The 16409-nt window shown below is 32.6% G+C and overlaps 2 protein-coding genes across 3 annotated transcripts; both read right to left on the bottom strand.

Moving 5' to 3' along the window:
- Positions 1-758: 758 nt before the first annotated feature.
- Positions 759-5786, bottom strand: LOC144558475 (26S proteasome regulatory subunit 4 homolog). 2 transcript variants are annotated; one of them, XM_078307315.1, is made up of 7 exons: positions 5140-5786; positions 4421-4666; positions 3081-3250; positions 1820-2036; positions 1258-1398; positions 1069-1148; positions 759-957 (listed from the first exon to the last, which is right to left on the bottom strand). In XM_078307315.1, the coding sequence occupies exons 1-7, from the start codon at positions 5623-5625 to the stop codon at positions 954-956; spliced, it is 1344 nt and encodes a 447-aa protein (XP_078163441.1). In that variant the 5' UTR covers positions 5626-5786; the 3' UTR covers positions 759-953. The 2 variants fall into 2 exon arrangements, with proteins under 2 accessions (XP_078163441.1, XP_078163442.1); XM_078307316.1 differs by lacking the exon at positions 759-957 and having other exon boundaries at positions 1065-1148.
- A 4714-nt stretch (positions 5787-10500) lies between these two features.
- On the bottom strand, positions 10501-14800 carry CIPK21 (CBL-interacting protein kinase 21). The gene is made up of 14 exons (XM_078306928.1): positions 14513-14800; positions 14333-14395; positions 14173-14244; positions 13833-13940; positions 13480-13551; positions 13338-13391; positions 13113-13238; positions 12863-12952; positions 12008-12118; positions 11562-11669; positions 11154-11261; positions 11008-11070; positions 10839-10913; positions 10501-10735 (listed from the first exon to the last, which is right to left on the bottom strand). The coding sequence occupies exons 1-14, from the start codon at positions 14660-14662 to the stop codon at positions 10676-10678; spliced, it is 1260 nt and encodes a 419-aa protein (XP_078163054.1). The 5' UTR covers positions 14663-14800; the 3' UTR covers positions 10501-10675.
- Between the last annotated feature and the right edge of the window lie 1609 nt (positions 14801-16409).

Here is a 16409-nt window from a genome sequence, read left to right on the forward strand (position 1 = left end):
AAAACAATTGTTGGAAAGAATTGCTTAATAAGAAATCATTTTCTAAAGATGAGTTTGCCAAATGTTTAATTTTTATTGGTCAAATGTTTAATTCTCAATTGTTTGGTTAATTGCACCAATGTAAGAGTGGATTGCTTAATTTTTAAAATTTTTATAATTGCTAATTTGGCAATTAATTTCAATTGCTGGATTGGAGATGCTCTAAACATTGCAAATAAGCCGGCACATTTAACAATTTTAAGCAACTACGGCAACGCAAATTTAAGATTCGAAACAACTAATGCATAATAAATCCTACCCGCGACCAGATAATGCATCCCGTGCATGCTCCTTGTTTCCAAATAAAATGGTTTGGGCCTATCTCTAAATCTGCACAATCGCACGACCACAGCTGTTTAATTGTTTACATAACGTTATGGCCCAAAAAGAACGCTGCATGGTTTATTTATGGACGCTAAATACTGCAAAAGGCTTGAAGTTTACATTTTTCACCTTACGATCACAGAAACAAAACTACAAGGATAAAATCAATCTCTAGAGACTTTTGCCACACAGAATGGCAAGGCGTTGGCATTGGAGCCCACCGTGACACCAGCAAAATAGGAGGCAAATTGATTAAATACCCATGTATCATACTAAAGAACTCATCTCCAAAGGTTTTCCAAGTTAAAAATTAAAACAGGATGATGGATGATGTGAGCTTCGGATGTCGAAATTACTGAACGCAAATGCACCCAATCTCCAAATAAAGAAACGCATTATAACCCAAGAAAGAAAAATAAATAGCTTGCTAATGTTTTGGAGGGCTCACTATTCAGTGTAACAAAAAGAAACATGCCATAAACAGATACCACTACAGGTGCGACAATAAGCCATACATGTATTTCAAAAGTACAATACTACAGGTTGAAACTAAAATGTATTCCCCATAAGAGAATTGCACAAAGATCACATCACCTGAAATAGATTTGGAAAAAAAAATTGTGGTGAACAAAGGAGTCTGAAGTTAAAAACGTGCACATTCAAAGTGAACAAAAGGAACAGGAATTGAAGGGTAGTTGTGTTTACATGTAGAGACCCTCAGGAACACCTTCCTTCTTTTTGAACATAACCTTCTCCTTCGCTTTCTTAAAGTCCACATGTGTAACCTATTATTTTGAAAAAAAATCAAATATATGGAGAAAAATCAGACACCAGAAACAAGTTTGCAATTGAATTTATGACAAGCTGTAACGACTGATAGGAGAGATTATGTACCTTCATTCGCCGCTCTCTCAAGGCAAGCAAACCGGCCTCGGTACAAATTGCCTTGATGTCAGCACCGGAGAATTCATCCTTGGTCATGACAAACTCCTCTAGGTTGACATCGTCAGACAGTGTCATCTTTGATGTGTGTATCTGGGTCCCACCAAACAAAAAAAGTCTCAGCATGAGCAAAAAGGTGAAGAAAAAAAAACTAAGTATATCAACTAGTTAGCCAAGACCAGGCATGGTTGTGTTATTACTCATTGAACTATAATTGCTTCGATTTTTAACCTCCACCCAACAACAGAAACTGCACATCCCCTTAATTCTTTATTCAAGAAAAGTTGGAATCAACCCATCCCCTTCTGCAAATAGACTACTAAAGTTAATCCTTATTGCTTGATCATCTAGTCATCCAGGAAGAGAGAATGAGGGGCACCTTTGGCATATCTAACCATATCTACCAGGCTCTGTGCTTTCAAGAATTTTAGAGAAAACCAGATGATCTTGCCAAAACCATGTCAAAAAATGGAAAAGAAAAAAGAAAGCATCCCAGACACACAAAGATGTATACCGTAAAGATGCGACGGCGAGTTTTGATGTCAGGAAGAGGAAACTCAATCTTTCTATCGATACGGCCAGGCCTGAGCAGGGCGGGATCAAGAGAATCTATTCGATTGGTTGCAAGAATAACTTTCACATCACCTCTTGAGTCAAAACCATCAAGTTGATTCAGCAACTCAAGCATGGTTCTCTGGATCTCACGTTCACCTCCCGAGTGTGCATCATATCTATAAAGTAATATTGTCAATAGAATATCATCAGAATTTCTAACAGAAGCCAACTTGAGTAATTCAGCTTCTTCACTAATGTTATTATGAACTTCAATAATAATACCAGAACAAACTTGAGTAATTCAGCTTCTTTCACTAATGAAACTATGAACTTCAATAATCTTTCCAGTATGCATTACGAAACATTGCAATATATCATGAAATATTAGCCACCTCTGAAATTATTTCCATACCCTGCATACCATTATATTTTTACACCCAATAAATAAACCTCCTTTTTCTCCTGATTTATGCTGCGATAAATTTGAACTTATGTCAAGATATATACTGTACGAGGAAGACGTGGATTCTTCTAACATTAACAGGATGAGAGGGAACAGGATATTTTCATGTATTGTGTTAGGCATATAATCACAATCCTCATGTTTTGTAGATGTGGGCAAGATATTTCTCATTTTCAAGGAGTATGTGAAACAATTATACATTTTGCAAAGAGAAGTATACAAATGAAAAGGTATCCAATGCGAAAGGTTTTGAAACAAAAGTCAGTGCAAAAAACAAAATTAAGTGATTGGATATATTATACATATCACACACTACGTGTATAAACACAAGCATTACATCATTCTGACTCTATTTCAGTACCAACTTTTGTCATTTTCTCCATCTGTATATGAATACAGAAATAAAGTCAAAACCATAACTTTTTACATGCATGTAATTGAGATGATATACTGGTATATACTAGTTAATTTAAGCACATGTAAAAAAGTTGGCACCATAAACCAACAGCACTGAATCCCTCATTATAAATATCCAGATAATGTAAAGGACCCATGTAAATTTTCACCTAGAATAACACTTGAGTTTATGAAAAATCCTCTTCATATATGGAACAGCATAAAACAAACTTAAAGCTATTTGCATAAAAAAGGAAACACTACTGAACCTAACAAAAGGACTGAATTAAATAATGTCGACCCCCCAGTTTACAAGCTCCATGCTCGTCATAGAATAGAAAACAAGATATAGCTAACAAACCTCTTGGTACCAACAGCATCAATTTCATCAATGAAGACAATAGAGGGGGAGAGGTCATCAGCGACCCTGAAGAGCTCTCTGACGAGCTTGGGCCCATCACCCAGGTACTTCTGTATCAGCTCACTTCCCACCACACGCAAGAATGTTGCCGATGTTGAGTTTGCCACTGCCTACATGCATTACAAAGAACATCTGATCAATTACTGATTTGCGATTAAAAAAAAACATTTGTAAATCCTTTGAAAGTTGATGTTCTAGTTGTAAAATTAGACAATAATAACTTTGGCATGCATTTAGAAGATTTTTATTAATTCATAGCTAACACAGAAGGATTTGTGACATATAGATACATATCCAAGGATTAGATAAAATATGAAAGAGCATGATATCTTTTGCAGTTCCTTGTAAACCCCTCAAAGAACATCAGATCAATTACTGATTTGTGATTAAAAAAAAACATTTGTAAATCCTTTGAAAGTTGATGTTCTAGTTGTAAAATTAGACAATAATAACTTTGGCATGCATTTAGAAGATTTTTATTAATTCATAGCTAACACAGAAGGATTTGTGACATATAGATACATATCCAAGGATTAGATAAAACATGAAAGAGCATGATATCTTTTGCAGTTCCTTGTAAACCCCTCAAAGCATTTTGTTTCATCAATTCATCAAAACAAAAGAATCATTGATTTGTGGGGAAGAGGTTAAGGAATAGCTTTAACTGATATATTTTGATATGGTTTGTATCCTTGAGAAAATGATGATAAAACATGCACTGCAGAACAAATGTATGCAGTGCCTCTACTTAAATCAATTTCCAAATTCCTCGACTGTATATTTTTTCTCCCAACAAACAAGATGAATGTAAGGTGGCTCTATTTACTCTTCGAGAAACTATAAGAGCAAAGGTGATAATTTCATTTTGTCATATAGTGGATAATTTGGAATTTCCTAAAAAAACATGCAACAACATACCCCAAAACCACAAAAAATATTTATATTACAAATTCGCTTCACACAATTTCCTGGGAGATAAGAAATAGCACGTTTTCAATAAATTATGGGGATACAGGACAGCATTTTCAGTGGATAATCTCCATGATATTTGAAGAGCACAAAAAACCCCTATTTACACAATCCCAATACCTAGGTTAAAGATTCCTACAAGTACCCCTATTTCAAAAAAATGCTCCCAACAAATGAGAAAAACAGGCCAGTTTAAATGTGTCCTAGTAATACTGAGAAAGGTTGCAAGGTCTAAGATTATACTTTGATAATGTAGTGGTTATAGACAAGAATTTTAACAATAGCAAAGACAAAAATTTCATAAGTCAAACCTTGGCAAGAAGTGTTTTGCCAGTACCAGGCTCTCCATAGAGTATAACACCTTTAGGAGGCTTAATACCAATATCTTCATATAGCTCAGGATGCGTCAGAGGTAGCTCTACTGCCTCTTTAATCTCTTGAATTTGAGCATCCAAACCTCCTATGTCAGCATATGATTCAAGAGGAGCTTTTTCGACTTTCATCACTGACACCATGGGGTCCACTTCATCTTGTAATATACCAACAACAGATAGTACCTGGTAATAAATCAACACATAAGCATGTTATATGGTCATCTACAGAGGGCTACCTTCATGCTTGTCATCAATTAAGTTTGCAAATAATAAGCAATTCAAAACGAAAATGTAAATGCAAATATACTGAACCAGTTGCTACCTAACCAAATGGAGTTGCTAGCTACTAATCAATATTAACACCGCTACAATGTAAATAAAGGTAATATGATGTTGCTTCATGAGCTTACTAGAAGTGATAAAATCTATGAAACACATAAAAAATTAATTATAAACTCCGTGAAGCTGACACAAAAACAAAGTAAATCAGAAGGAAACTTAACATTAAGTAATTGGCTGCCTTGAGTTGCATTATTACTCATTGCTAACCATACCGATATGAGAAAAAAAAACGAGATCCTCAAAGTAAACCCTTCCTAGTTATCCTACCAAAATTGAAAACCCAAGATCCAAAATTCTAACAAAAGAAATCCCACCTTATTATGCATGAGAATGGCACAACCTGGCTCGAGCTGATCCTTATCAACAAACGACAAAATTCCAACATAATACTCAGGCCCGACAGAGCTTGATACAATCGCATGGTTCTCATCTATAATCTCCTCCAAGCTCCCCACACTCATCGGCGATCCTCTCAGATCATCGACCTTAGATCGATCCTCTTCGCTCTTGTCTTCATGCGGCTTCAACCTCTCCTGACCAGCCACGAACTCCTCCTCCATTAAGAGGTAATCCTTGACCCGCTCCAGTTTGAGAAGACGGAGGCGACACTTAGAGAGCGGCGTCACATGGGGAAGGCGTGCGGCCGCCTCGGGACCTTTCTGCTTGCGCTGTTTCCGACCGACGCGAGAAGGCGCCACCGGCGGTTCGAACTTTTTGCCTTCTTTCTTGTCGTCTCCTCCTTGCTTGCGGTCACCGGACTGGCCTTGCTTGCCCATGCCACCAGGTGTGCCTTGACCCATGGCTGGATAGTTTTAACTACGTGAAGGCTAGGTTTTCCTAGGGTTAGATTGGGAATGTCGGGAAAGGAGAAAGAGAAAGGAGGTGAAGCAAGAGATGTTAAGCTTTGGGAACAAGAAAGGTTTAGGTGCTAGAAATATAACAGGTGCTGGAAATAGAACAGGAAAGCAGAAAAGGAATTTTGTTTATGGGCTTTAAAGCCCAATTATCCGAATCTGTTACAAAAAGATGGACTTAATGTCGTCTCAGCCCAATTTTGCAAATCTTACTATTATTAATGTGGGGGTAAATTTATTAAAATCATAAATATATTATAGCAGAATTCTATGGAATTATATTCGCTGTATTTGTTTAATTCAACACAGATAAGTGTCTACGCATGTAAAATAAAAATATTTCATACAAAGAGGGTTTTTTTTTGGGGTATTCAAATTATAATCATTCTAAGCTCTTTATTTGACATTTTTTGTACTGAAAACAACGCTATTATTGTCATGTTGGTTTTGAACATTCTTTTGATAAAGTTTTATCTGAAATCATTGCATTGTTCAATTGTACCCCTGAACCTTTTCTTTGTTTAATTATTTTTATTTTTGTTGCTCATTTTCATTGTATTTTCTTTTATCTGAATTACCATTGCCGAAACAAAACGAGACATTTCACTAGTATTATCTATATATCTACTAATTGAGAATATATAATTGCCAATGATTATAGTTATTATAAAATCTATAAAAATATGATATAATAAATAATGTTTGTAATTATATATTTTCGGTTAAAATATAGAAAAGTGTAGTTAGTAGATAAGTAAATAGCTAGAAGTTGAGTGGAGAGAGAGGATGAATAGAGTAGACAAAAGTTGTTTTTCAAAGGCACTAATTTTATATAATTTTCTCTAGATATAAAAAGACGAGGAGGGTTGAAATGCACTCAAATTTTTGTGCATCCAAATGCACTCTATTTTTCAAATCCTTTTTCACCATTTTCAAAGTCCAAATAGTCAATCCGAACCGTTAGATGCGATCTATATATTAAGATGTGTTTGGAGACCAAATTTTATATTTTTTGGAATTTTTTTACTATTTATTAAGCCACTTTGAAAATCGCTGATTTTACATTTTCTGGACCATTGGATCAGCGATTTTCAAAGTGATTTAATAAGTAGTAAAAAAATTCTAAAAAATATAAAATTTGGTCTCCAAGCACATCTTAATATATAGATCGCATCTAACGGTTTGGATTAACTATTTGGACTTTGAAAACGGAGAAAAAAAGATTTAAAAGATAGGGTGCATTTGAACCCTCCTCTAAAAAGATATAAAGTACCACCAATCGTTCAAGACCCAACGAGTGAGTTATGTACAACTTGCGCCAATTACCGAGATTTTTATTAATGCCCTAAAAAAATTATCAAATATGCTATCATCCCCAAATTAATTTTAAAAATGCTCTGACCGTTCTAACATCAAACTGCCCTGCGTTTGGATGTTCAGCTTTTAAAAAAAAAAAAATCAAACCACCCAATCTTGAGGCGGTCAACTACAGTAACATCTTTTTTTTTTAGAGATCTTAATATTTTCATTTAAAATTAAAAAATGAAAAATATTTATACTCATTCTGTTCTAATATTATCGATTAAGTTTATGCAAAAACCTATGTAATCTGTTGCACTACATCATGCATGTTTCAAACAGAACACAGCTACGCATGATGCTTGGAAAATAAAGATAGACACACATGTATATAGTTTGGTTGTTTTATAATCTTCGTAATATTTAATGTTTTTGCTCCTTGCAATTGTTATTTTGAAAGGTTCTACGTAGAAGCATAATGCAATTCAGCCTAGTAAATGCCCTTTGAGTGCTGAGATTTGTTTGTAAGACGAGATTAGATTTGTTTTATAAGCACTGAATTATAACGATCCTATGTAATCCAAGCACAAAAAATAAAAAATAATAATGCATTCACAGACAGATTGGTCACAAATTAGCTGTAATCTTATAGTTTGGTTATTTTGACAAACGCTGCACCTGCTTTTTGACATTGCATGTGTGATGTGTGCATCGGTAATAGCTCCTGCATCAATAGTGCATAAACATTGTTAAGAACTAGGGTGCTCATAAGCTCACCAAAGTGTTTGGCGAGCTTGACTCTAAAATCCATCAAATCAATTTCAAATGACGAATCCGAACCGTTGAAACCCGCCTACCTTACGTGTGACGCGTCTACATGTGAAATTTTTAAACATTCGAATTAATTTAGTATAAAGTCAAGCGGTCAAAAAACGTTCAAAAATGAATGCACTAAAATTAATTTATTAACCTTCTAATTTTGACCGCTTGACTTTATACTAAATTAATTCGAATGTTTAAAAATTTTATATGTAGATGCATCACACGTAAGGTAGGTGGATTTCAACGGTTCGGATTTGTCATTTGAAATTGATTTTATGAGTTTTAGAGTTAAGCTCACCAAAACTTTGGTGAGCTTAAGAGCACCCTAGTTCTACTCATATATATATATATATAGGAATATGCTAGCATGCTATGCATAGCATAGAGCCCCTCCATGCAACGGTTCGGATTTCGAGTTTTCAAAATTCTAACGGTCGATCCGAACCGTTCATCTTGTTATGCATATTAATATGTGTTTGGAGACCAAATTTTACATTTTTTTGGAATTTTTTTACTATTTATTGAAAATCCCTGTTTTTTTATGGTCCGGATTTGCTTAAAACAGCGATTTTCAATAAATCTAAAGAAATAGTAAAAAAATTTCAAAAAATGTAAAATTTGGTCTCCAAACACATATTCATATGGAGAACAAGATGAACAGTTCGGATCGACTGTTAGGATTTTGAAAACTCGAAATCCGAGCCATTGCATGGAGGGGCTCTATGCTATGCATAGCATGCTAGCATATTCCTATATATATATATATATATATAATGCAGTTTATTTTTTCGTTATTTATCCAAGTGCTTCTGCTACATATAAGATTTTGAGTATGTTATTATTTGCAGATAGCTTGGTCAAGATTAAGTGGCACTGGCCTATATATCATCATTTGTGTCTTCTCTTGCAATTAAGTAACAACCTATATATGTACACATTTTTTTATTCTATTTTATCTATAATTAGTTAATACAAAATCAAGCCTAAATAAAACTTAAATATTTAGCTTAGGCCAAACTATTGCATAGGTTTTTGTATAAACTTAATTAATAATATTACAACATAATGAGCATAAACATTTTTCATTTCTTATTTTTAGATAAAAATATTAAGATCTCTAAAAAATAAAAATAAAAAATGTTACTGTAGATGACCGCCTCACGTTTGAACAGTCAGGGAATTTTTAAAATTAATTTTGAAGCGAGGACAAATTTGATAATTCTTTTTTTTTTAGGGCACTAATAAAAATCTTGGCGCCAATTACTTTTGGTATAACATACGTATCATGCAATTGGGCTTCAATGGCAAACTTTTTGCATGATTTATTTTCAATCATGCAACTGCACTAAAATTAAGCTTAAATTGAACCAAATAGACACATGAATCGTGACCAAATTTGAATGATCTTAGAATAAATTTGACACAACGCTCGAAAAGGCCGAACATGTCTTTTATATTTCAACATATCAACTATGTGAAAATAATGAATTAATTTTTACACAACATATACATGACTATTATTGGGAAAATTGTGTTAGCCACCAACTATATTATATATGCATGTAAACATATTATTTCATTTTCTGAGGTGTTAGGATTGGGATAATATTTTTATTTATTGTGTGTTCAACTTCACGATATATATCGATAATTAACATTGCCATTGGCCAACTCAAAATTTAAGATGTTCTTTACAAGATATTGGAGTAAATAAAATTAATATTTATTTTAGATCTAGTAGAACAGGAAAGGTTAACGAAGGTTAAGGAATTGTGTTTATGGGTTTTATATGTTAGTTTTTATAAAAAAAAATTATTTATAAGTTTTATAGTTCAATTAGTCTATAATTTCTCAGCTCAATTTGTGAGTATGGTTGTTGCAAAAAATACATAAACTTATTGTTATCTTTCGTGTAATTTTGTTTTGTTTGTTTGCAGTTGCTACTTTCTCCTATACGTAATTGTGGAATTCTAATACAATAAATTATGTTAATTTATAAATTTGAATAATAATGAATTAATATTTACACAACACAAACTCACAATATATGCATTCTAGCAAAATTTATTGCAGAATACATTTGTTATATGTTTGATCGATTAAGTATGAATAAATTTATGCACAGATAAAAAAAACACAAGCGGTTAATTGTCATTTCTGATGATTCTACTATTATTAATGTGGACTAAATTTATTAAAATCATCAACAGACTTACACAAACACATTGCAAATATATTATAGCAGAATTCTATGGATGAAATTCATTGTATTTGTTTAATTTAACACAGATAAGTGTGTACACATGTAAAATATATTTGTTAGAGTTTATTTGTCATTTTTGGTGATCTTACAATCAAATTTGTGAAGGTAGAAATTTTTGTCTTATCAAGTGAAGATGAATTAAAATGAGAAAAATAACTAAGAAATTTCATAACTGAAATACTGGCAAAAGGAAAATGACTAAGAAATTGTTGTCATATAGACAGGTAAAACAAAACATGCCAACAGCCATCGTTTTAAAGAAACAATCTGATAATTGTCAGTAAATAACTTGAAATTTGGTAAATGAAGTGCCTAAATTTGGATGAATATCAAAGTTTTAGTTACTTAAAAAGTTCTGTGCTTCCCAAAACATTTATCTAATTTTGAAATATATGTAAGAATGAATTTTAAAAAGGACTAATTCTGCATAGAATATATCATGCGCATGAGAGTATTTATACATGAATATACTGGTTCAACAAACCGAATTAGCAAAAACAGAGATTTCTTATGTCATCAACACTATACAATCACTGATACCATAAGAAAGGAAGCTCGATTTTGTATTGCCTTTTGTTTTCTCTATAACAATTATTTTCTTCACAATGTCTTCTAGGAATCAGATATACTGTCCATCTCTTCATTTAGCAAGCTGGACAAGCTTTTACAAAACTGGTTCATAATAGTACCAATTGTAAGTGTAATATATAACTACTCTTTAGAATTTAAAAAAAAAAAAGAAAAAAAAAAGGACAAATGTAATAAATTGAAATACCTCAGTATATAATCTTAATTCACCCATGGATTTTGATATTTGCACTACGCAATGTGTCGGTGTCACTTCAATCACCTGAAACAACATTTCAACAGCATAAAATTAATTAGTAAACCAATAAAAGGTGGATGAAGGGTATGATCTAGGTTGATGCAGTAATTTTCTTCACCTCTGCTGACAGAGTTAGATTTGATCTGCTTCGTCTCAATTTCGGGTTATCATGGAGTTTGACCTGAAACAATGAAGAAAAATATACTGAAGTATAACCAAAGTACATAGCATGTAATCTGTATTTATAGAAATGTAGAACTGTACCGTGGAAGTGTTGGTCTTCTTGAAAGAGAGACTGACACCCTGAGCCGCAACCTTGATTTTCTCCAGTGTTTCATTTATTGGATGCTTTGATCCTAACTTTGTCTTCTTCTGTACAATAGTATACCTCTATTTTAATTTAGTTTAAAATAAAGTAAAGTAACAAGCTATAGAAAATTAATTAAAATAATTAAATAAACTGTTGGTTCCTGTTCTTCTTACCAGTAAAATTTGTGCTCAGGGGAAATTGAATTTATGCAGACTAGTCTGTACCAGTATATATAGGCTAGATATTATATATGTTTAAGACTGATAGATGCAATTATAATTTCAGTCACATATTTTTTTCTCAAGTAGTAACAACTTTTTACGTTGATTAGAACAAAGACTTAATTGAAAGGAATGCATTACCTCGTCTTCAAATAACCCGGATAAATCAAGTTCGCTTGACATAGCTATCAGTTGGAAAGCATTTATGAATCGCTCTGGATTTCCATTTTCTAAGTAACTTTCTCTCAACTGTCAAAGACACAAATGAATATCAGTCTTTTTATTCTAAATTAGATTAGTTCTCTGGAGAGAAAAAGGAAAAAAAGTAAAATATCAGAAAAGTCACAGGGAATTTTCCCATTTGACCTCTGAAAATGTGAGAATTCTTGGAAAGCAATGGAACTATTTTCACTCTTTTCTCCATTGATCAAGGGACAAGGGTGATTTTGTAATATTATAATTTGGGAATGATACATGAAGGGAATGTTTCTTGTATATTTTAGGAATGTTTGCATATGCATCGTAAAGTTTGCATGTATACCTAGCAAATTTCTGATAAAATTTACAAGGTGCTGTAGTTTACTCACATTGTTATTAGCCTCTTCAGAGTTTGTGCAAGTTTCATCCTCCAATCCAAAAGAGGGCTTGTAATCAACTCGAAACCAGCTATCCGAAAGAATCTCTGTTATTGTAGCTCGCTATCGTGATAACAAATATAAGCTTCTTTCTAAAACTAAATATATAGACAGTTATCAAGTTTGAAGTCTTCCGTTACAGATTTTTGAAAAAGGCGGCAGTGTTTCTGTGACCTTATTATAACAGCAACCTATCATATCAGTGTGTATTTGTTCAATTGAAGTATTAAGGTCATAGATGGTACATGACCTATCTTTTTGGTACCAGGATGCATCGATGGGGACCCCAAAACCAAATTAAAATCAAATGATTCAAACGGTGATAAAACTCTACAGGTGCTGAAAAAAAGGGAATCCACATCGTCTGCATTAACTCAAAAGAGCATCTTTTGAGTTAACGCATCTCGGCCATGTGATTTTAAACGGAGCCAATCCGGTCACAGATTATAATTAGGAGGCCCTTCAATATTAGTGCGGTCTAGTCCACACGGATCTTAAAGTAGATTGGACGGTCCAGATGCATCAAATCAAAAGATTCTTTTTTGAGTTAATGCAGAGGATACGAATTCGAAAAAAGGAAGTTTTCTCAATGCATGCTCATATTTAAAGCATATATTAAGCCACGTATGACAAGCGAACACATAAATAAAAAAATTCTATTTTACGTGTGCTTGAAAAGGTTTTTGTGTTCCTGTGTCTTTTGTTGTCAAAAGGATAATGTGACTAGTTCAAATTCAAACCATTCTATGAATTTACTCGAGATATCAGTGACAGTTTCACAAACATATATATATAGAGAATATGTACCTTTGCTGGCATAGGGTTTAAAATCCTTGAAATAAGTCTTTTCTGAGGGGATGTGAAACATTCTGGAAATGTGTATTCACCTCTTGAAATCTTTCAAATGAAATATGAAAACAAGGTTAATGAATAAAGCATAAGAGATTCTATATTTATTTTAATAGCCTTTGCTACTGGTAGACATTTTCTTTTTCTTTTCTTTTTAGTAAAGGGTAGACATTAAATTGTGTTCACAAAACAAATGGAAGAGAATTACCTTTCTAAATAAGTTAATTCGGTTACGATCTTCAAATGGCAAATAACCAGAAAGCATTTCAAATAAGATCACACCACATGACCATATATCAGCTGCTGCTCCATCATAACTTCTATGCATAATTACCTAATAAATTAGATCACATTTTCATTTGGTTTTTACTTTTTATTAACAATATTTGACATGCAAGTAGATGAATAATTAAACAGTTATTATATATACTACCTCTGGCGCAACATAACTTGGTGAACCACAAGAAGTTGATAGTAGTTCACCGGGCTACAAAATAAATTTGAAAGTGAGTAAATATGGTACAGGTTTTGAGTTTGCTATATTTTTTAAGTGATAGCTTTTGTACAAAAATAACCTTCCGTAAAATGCTTAGCCCAAAATCAGATAGCTTTAAATTGCCGTTGTTATCTAATAAGAGGTTCTCTGGCTGTTAAAATAGGTAAAATGGAAAAAAAAAAAAAAAAAACCATAAACTAGATTATTATTGAAGAAAAAGAATATCAAAGACTCCACAGGAAATATGACCTTGAAACTATATAGTGCAAGGCAACAAAATGGTTCAAGAAACAATGTTTCAAGGGCAGGATGAAAATTAGAGGTCTCATCATAAATTAGTGAATGTCCTGTTAGAGTTTACAACATTTTCATCTTTAGTTATGGATAAATAATAAATAAATCTTCAGGGTTATAATTCATAATTAAATTTACCTTGAGGTCTCTATGGTAAACTTGTCTACCATGGCAGCAATCCACGGCATCTATTAACTGCTGAAAATACTTCCTTGCCTCCTCCTCATTTAGTTTCTCAAGATAGTACTACAAAATGCATTAAAATAATCAAATCCATATTTAGTTTTTAGTTGGTTAATTTTTAGTAACTGAGGTCTAGCTTTGTTGAGGGCTATGTGCTTAAACAAGATTGTGTTTCAGCCAGAGAAAATGATTTTGGATTGATACCGATCACTCTGGACTGTACTTATTCTTACTGGTAAAGGGCACTACTGCTATATGATACTTCTTCAATCATAAAATCATGGCTGAATCTTACTAGCTTGTCAGATAGTTGCCCTCCAGAAACATACTCCATTACAAGATATATCTTTGTCCTCGTTGCGAAAACCTACATGAATTTGTTCTTGTAATTTAATTATTCAATTAACAAAATGGAATTATAAATAAATCTAGATTCTATCTAACAAGATTAAAACCTCGTAAATCTGAACGATGTTAGGATGATGCAGAATCTTCATCGAACTTATCTCTCTCACAACCTTAAAGAAAACAAATAAACAGATAACCATGATAATATCAAGAAAGAGATATTTTTATTTAGTTGAAAGAAAAACAAAATAATGAAAGACAATCTCATGAGAACTAGTAACAAGTACCTGATCCATTAGGTTCTTTTGACGAACCATGGCCTTGTCGATGATCTTTATTGCGACTTTTTTGTTGGTCTCGACATTAACTGCCAATTTAACCTTTGCAAACATGCCTTCCCCAATTGTTTGGCCGAGATGGTATTTCTCAAAACCCATTTTCTCATGCTTACATTGATTGCAAATAAGAGACTTAATTTGTGTCTCATCATATATAATTAGAAATGATGGTCTATAAAAAGAAGTGGAGGCTATTTTTAATGGTTTTAAGAAAGGAATGGGAAAGAAAGAGAGGAGAGGTAGTTGAAATTAGAGAGGGAAGGGAACGTGATTTGAATGGAAGGTGTCGTCTACTTAATTCTGACTTCAACTTAGCTCCTCTACTTTTGTGAACCCAAAATGTCAATATGGTTTAAATCATGTGTCATGTGGGCCTATTTAATTTATGTAAAAGGGAGTTGCCTTTTTGCTTTATCAGTTCTAGTAACAGTTTATCAATTTTAGATTATTTAGTCCCTACCAGTCATATTTCATATAGAACTTCAAATGGGAATCAGATAGCAATAACTACATCAATTGATTTAGTCTAAACCTCAAGATTTCATGAAAAACACATATTGTACTTTAAATGTCTCAGGTCTTTCGTGCGTCATCGTGTCTCATATATTTTTTTTTTTTTAAATTCAAATAGTCGATCTGAACCGATCAGCATGATTTCTATATTAAAATGTTCTTGGGGATCACATTTTATATATATAATTTTTTTGAAATGTTTTAATACTTTTTTAGATAGGTACAAAATCACTTTTTTTTATGGTCTAGAGACTGTGATTTTGGTAAATCCATAATAGTTTGTTAAATTTTGTAGCATTGAAGAGTTCAGATATATTGATGAAAGGTAATGCATGGACCAAATTTGATTATGTTTATAATAAGCATAATACATGTAGTACTAATGTGCTATTTATATTATGCCTACAGAATTAGATTTTGAAATTAACTTTATTTGTGACAATCGTCAAAAATTAGCAAAGTTGTCAAATGATTTATTCTCATGTATCAAATATATCTAAAGATAACTTGTTGAGAATAAATACTAGTACTCTTGGCAAGCAAGATTCAATGCAACTATGTCTAAGGTGAGTTGAACAATTTTGATTATTAACTCATGTTAAAAATATACTATTTTTTTTTAGAAAATTGCAATGAAAATGTGTTTCGTTTTCTTTTTTTCTTTTTTCTAAAAAAATGTGAAATTTCTTTCATCTTAAGATTCGTGCAGACTAGATCCACACTAATATTAAAAAGACCTCTCTGTTATAAACAGAGACCGGATTGATATATTATGTTTAAAATTAGACAGTTCAGATTCATTAACTCAAAAGATTTTGTTTTGAATTAATGCAGAGGATACGCATTCTGTGTCTTGCAAGGAGATGTCACATCCTTCATCGACTATCGCCATCCATCAAAACTTAAAATAATTACACGAGAAAGTTTGTTCAAGTTGCTAATTTAATGTCCTGATTTCATATCATCTCCACAAATACAATTGCCATACAATAGTATTTTCCTGTCACGAGAAACTTGGCCAGATGTGAAGTTCTGACTTAATTTAAGCCTCAAAAAGATTTTCAATTGTAATTCAATTACTTTAGATGTCTACAAATCACGTTGATAGAGAACTTTTTATATATAAAGTTGCATGTTCAATATGTTTCAAATTAAACTATACAAATATTTATATATTAGTTAATTGAGGAGGGTTCAAATGCCTCCATGTTTTTGTGCCTCCATCTCTCTCTATCATTTTCAAAGTTCAAACAGTCGATCCGAACCGCTCAACCTAACCTCCATACTAAAATATGTTTGGAGACAAAATTTTATATTTTTAGAAATTTTTTTA

This window comes from Carex rostrata, chromosome 8 (genome assembly GCF_964058835.1).
Source record: "Carex rostrata chromosome 8, lpCarRost1.2, whole genome shotgun sequence".
NCBI classification, from domain to species: Eukaryota; Viridiplantae; Streptophyta; class Magnoliopsida; order Poales; family Cyperaceae; genus Carex; species Carex rostrata.

Coding starts and splice junctions, on each gene's coding strand:
- CIPK21 (XM_078306928.1), bottom strand. CDS start 14,662: ATGGGTTTTGAGAAATACCATCTCGGCCAAACAATTGGGGAAGGCATG. Junction 14,245..14,332: donor ACATCGTTCAGATTTACGAG/GTTTTAATCTTG, acceptor AAATTCATGTAG/GTTTTCGCAACGAGGACAAA. Junction 12,953..13,112: donor GAATTAACTTATTTAGAAAG/GTAATTCTCTTC, acceptor TTCATTTGAAAG/ATTTCAAGAGGTGAATACAC.
- LOC144558475 (XM_078307315.1), bottom strand. CDS start 5,625: ATGGGTCAAGGCACACCTGGTGGCATGGGCAAGCAAGGCCAGTCCGGT. Junction 3,251..4,420: donor GCAAAACACTTCTTGCCAAG/GTTTGACTTATG, acceptor TAATGCATGTAG/GCAGTGGCAAACTCAACATC. Junction 1,149..1,257: donor TGAGAGAGCGGCGAATGAAG/GTACATAATCTC, acceptor TCAAAATAATAG/GTTACACATGTGGACTTTAA.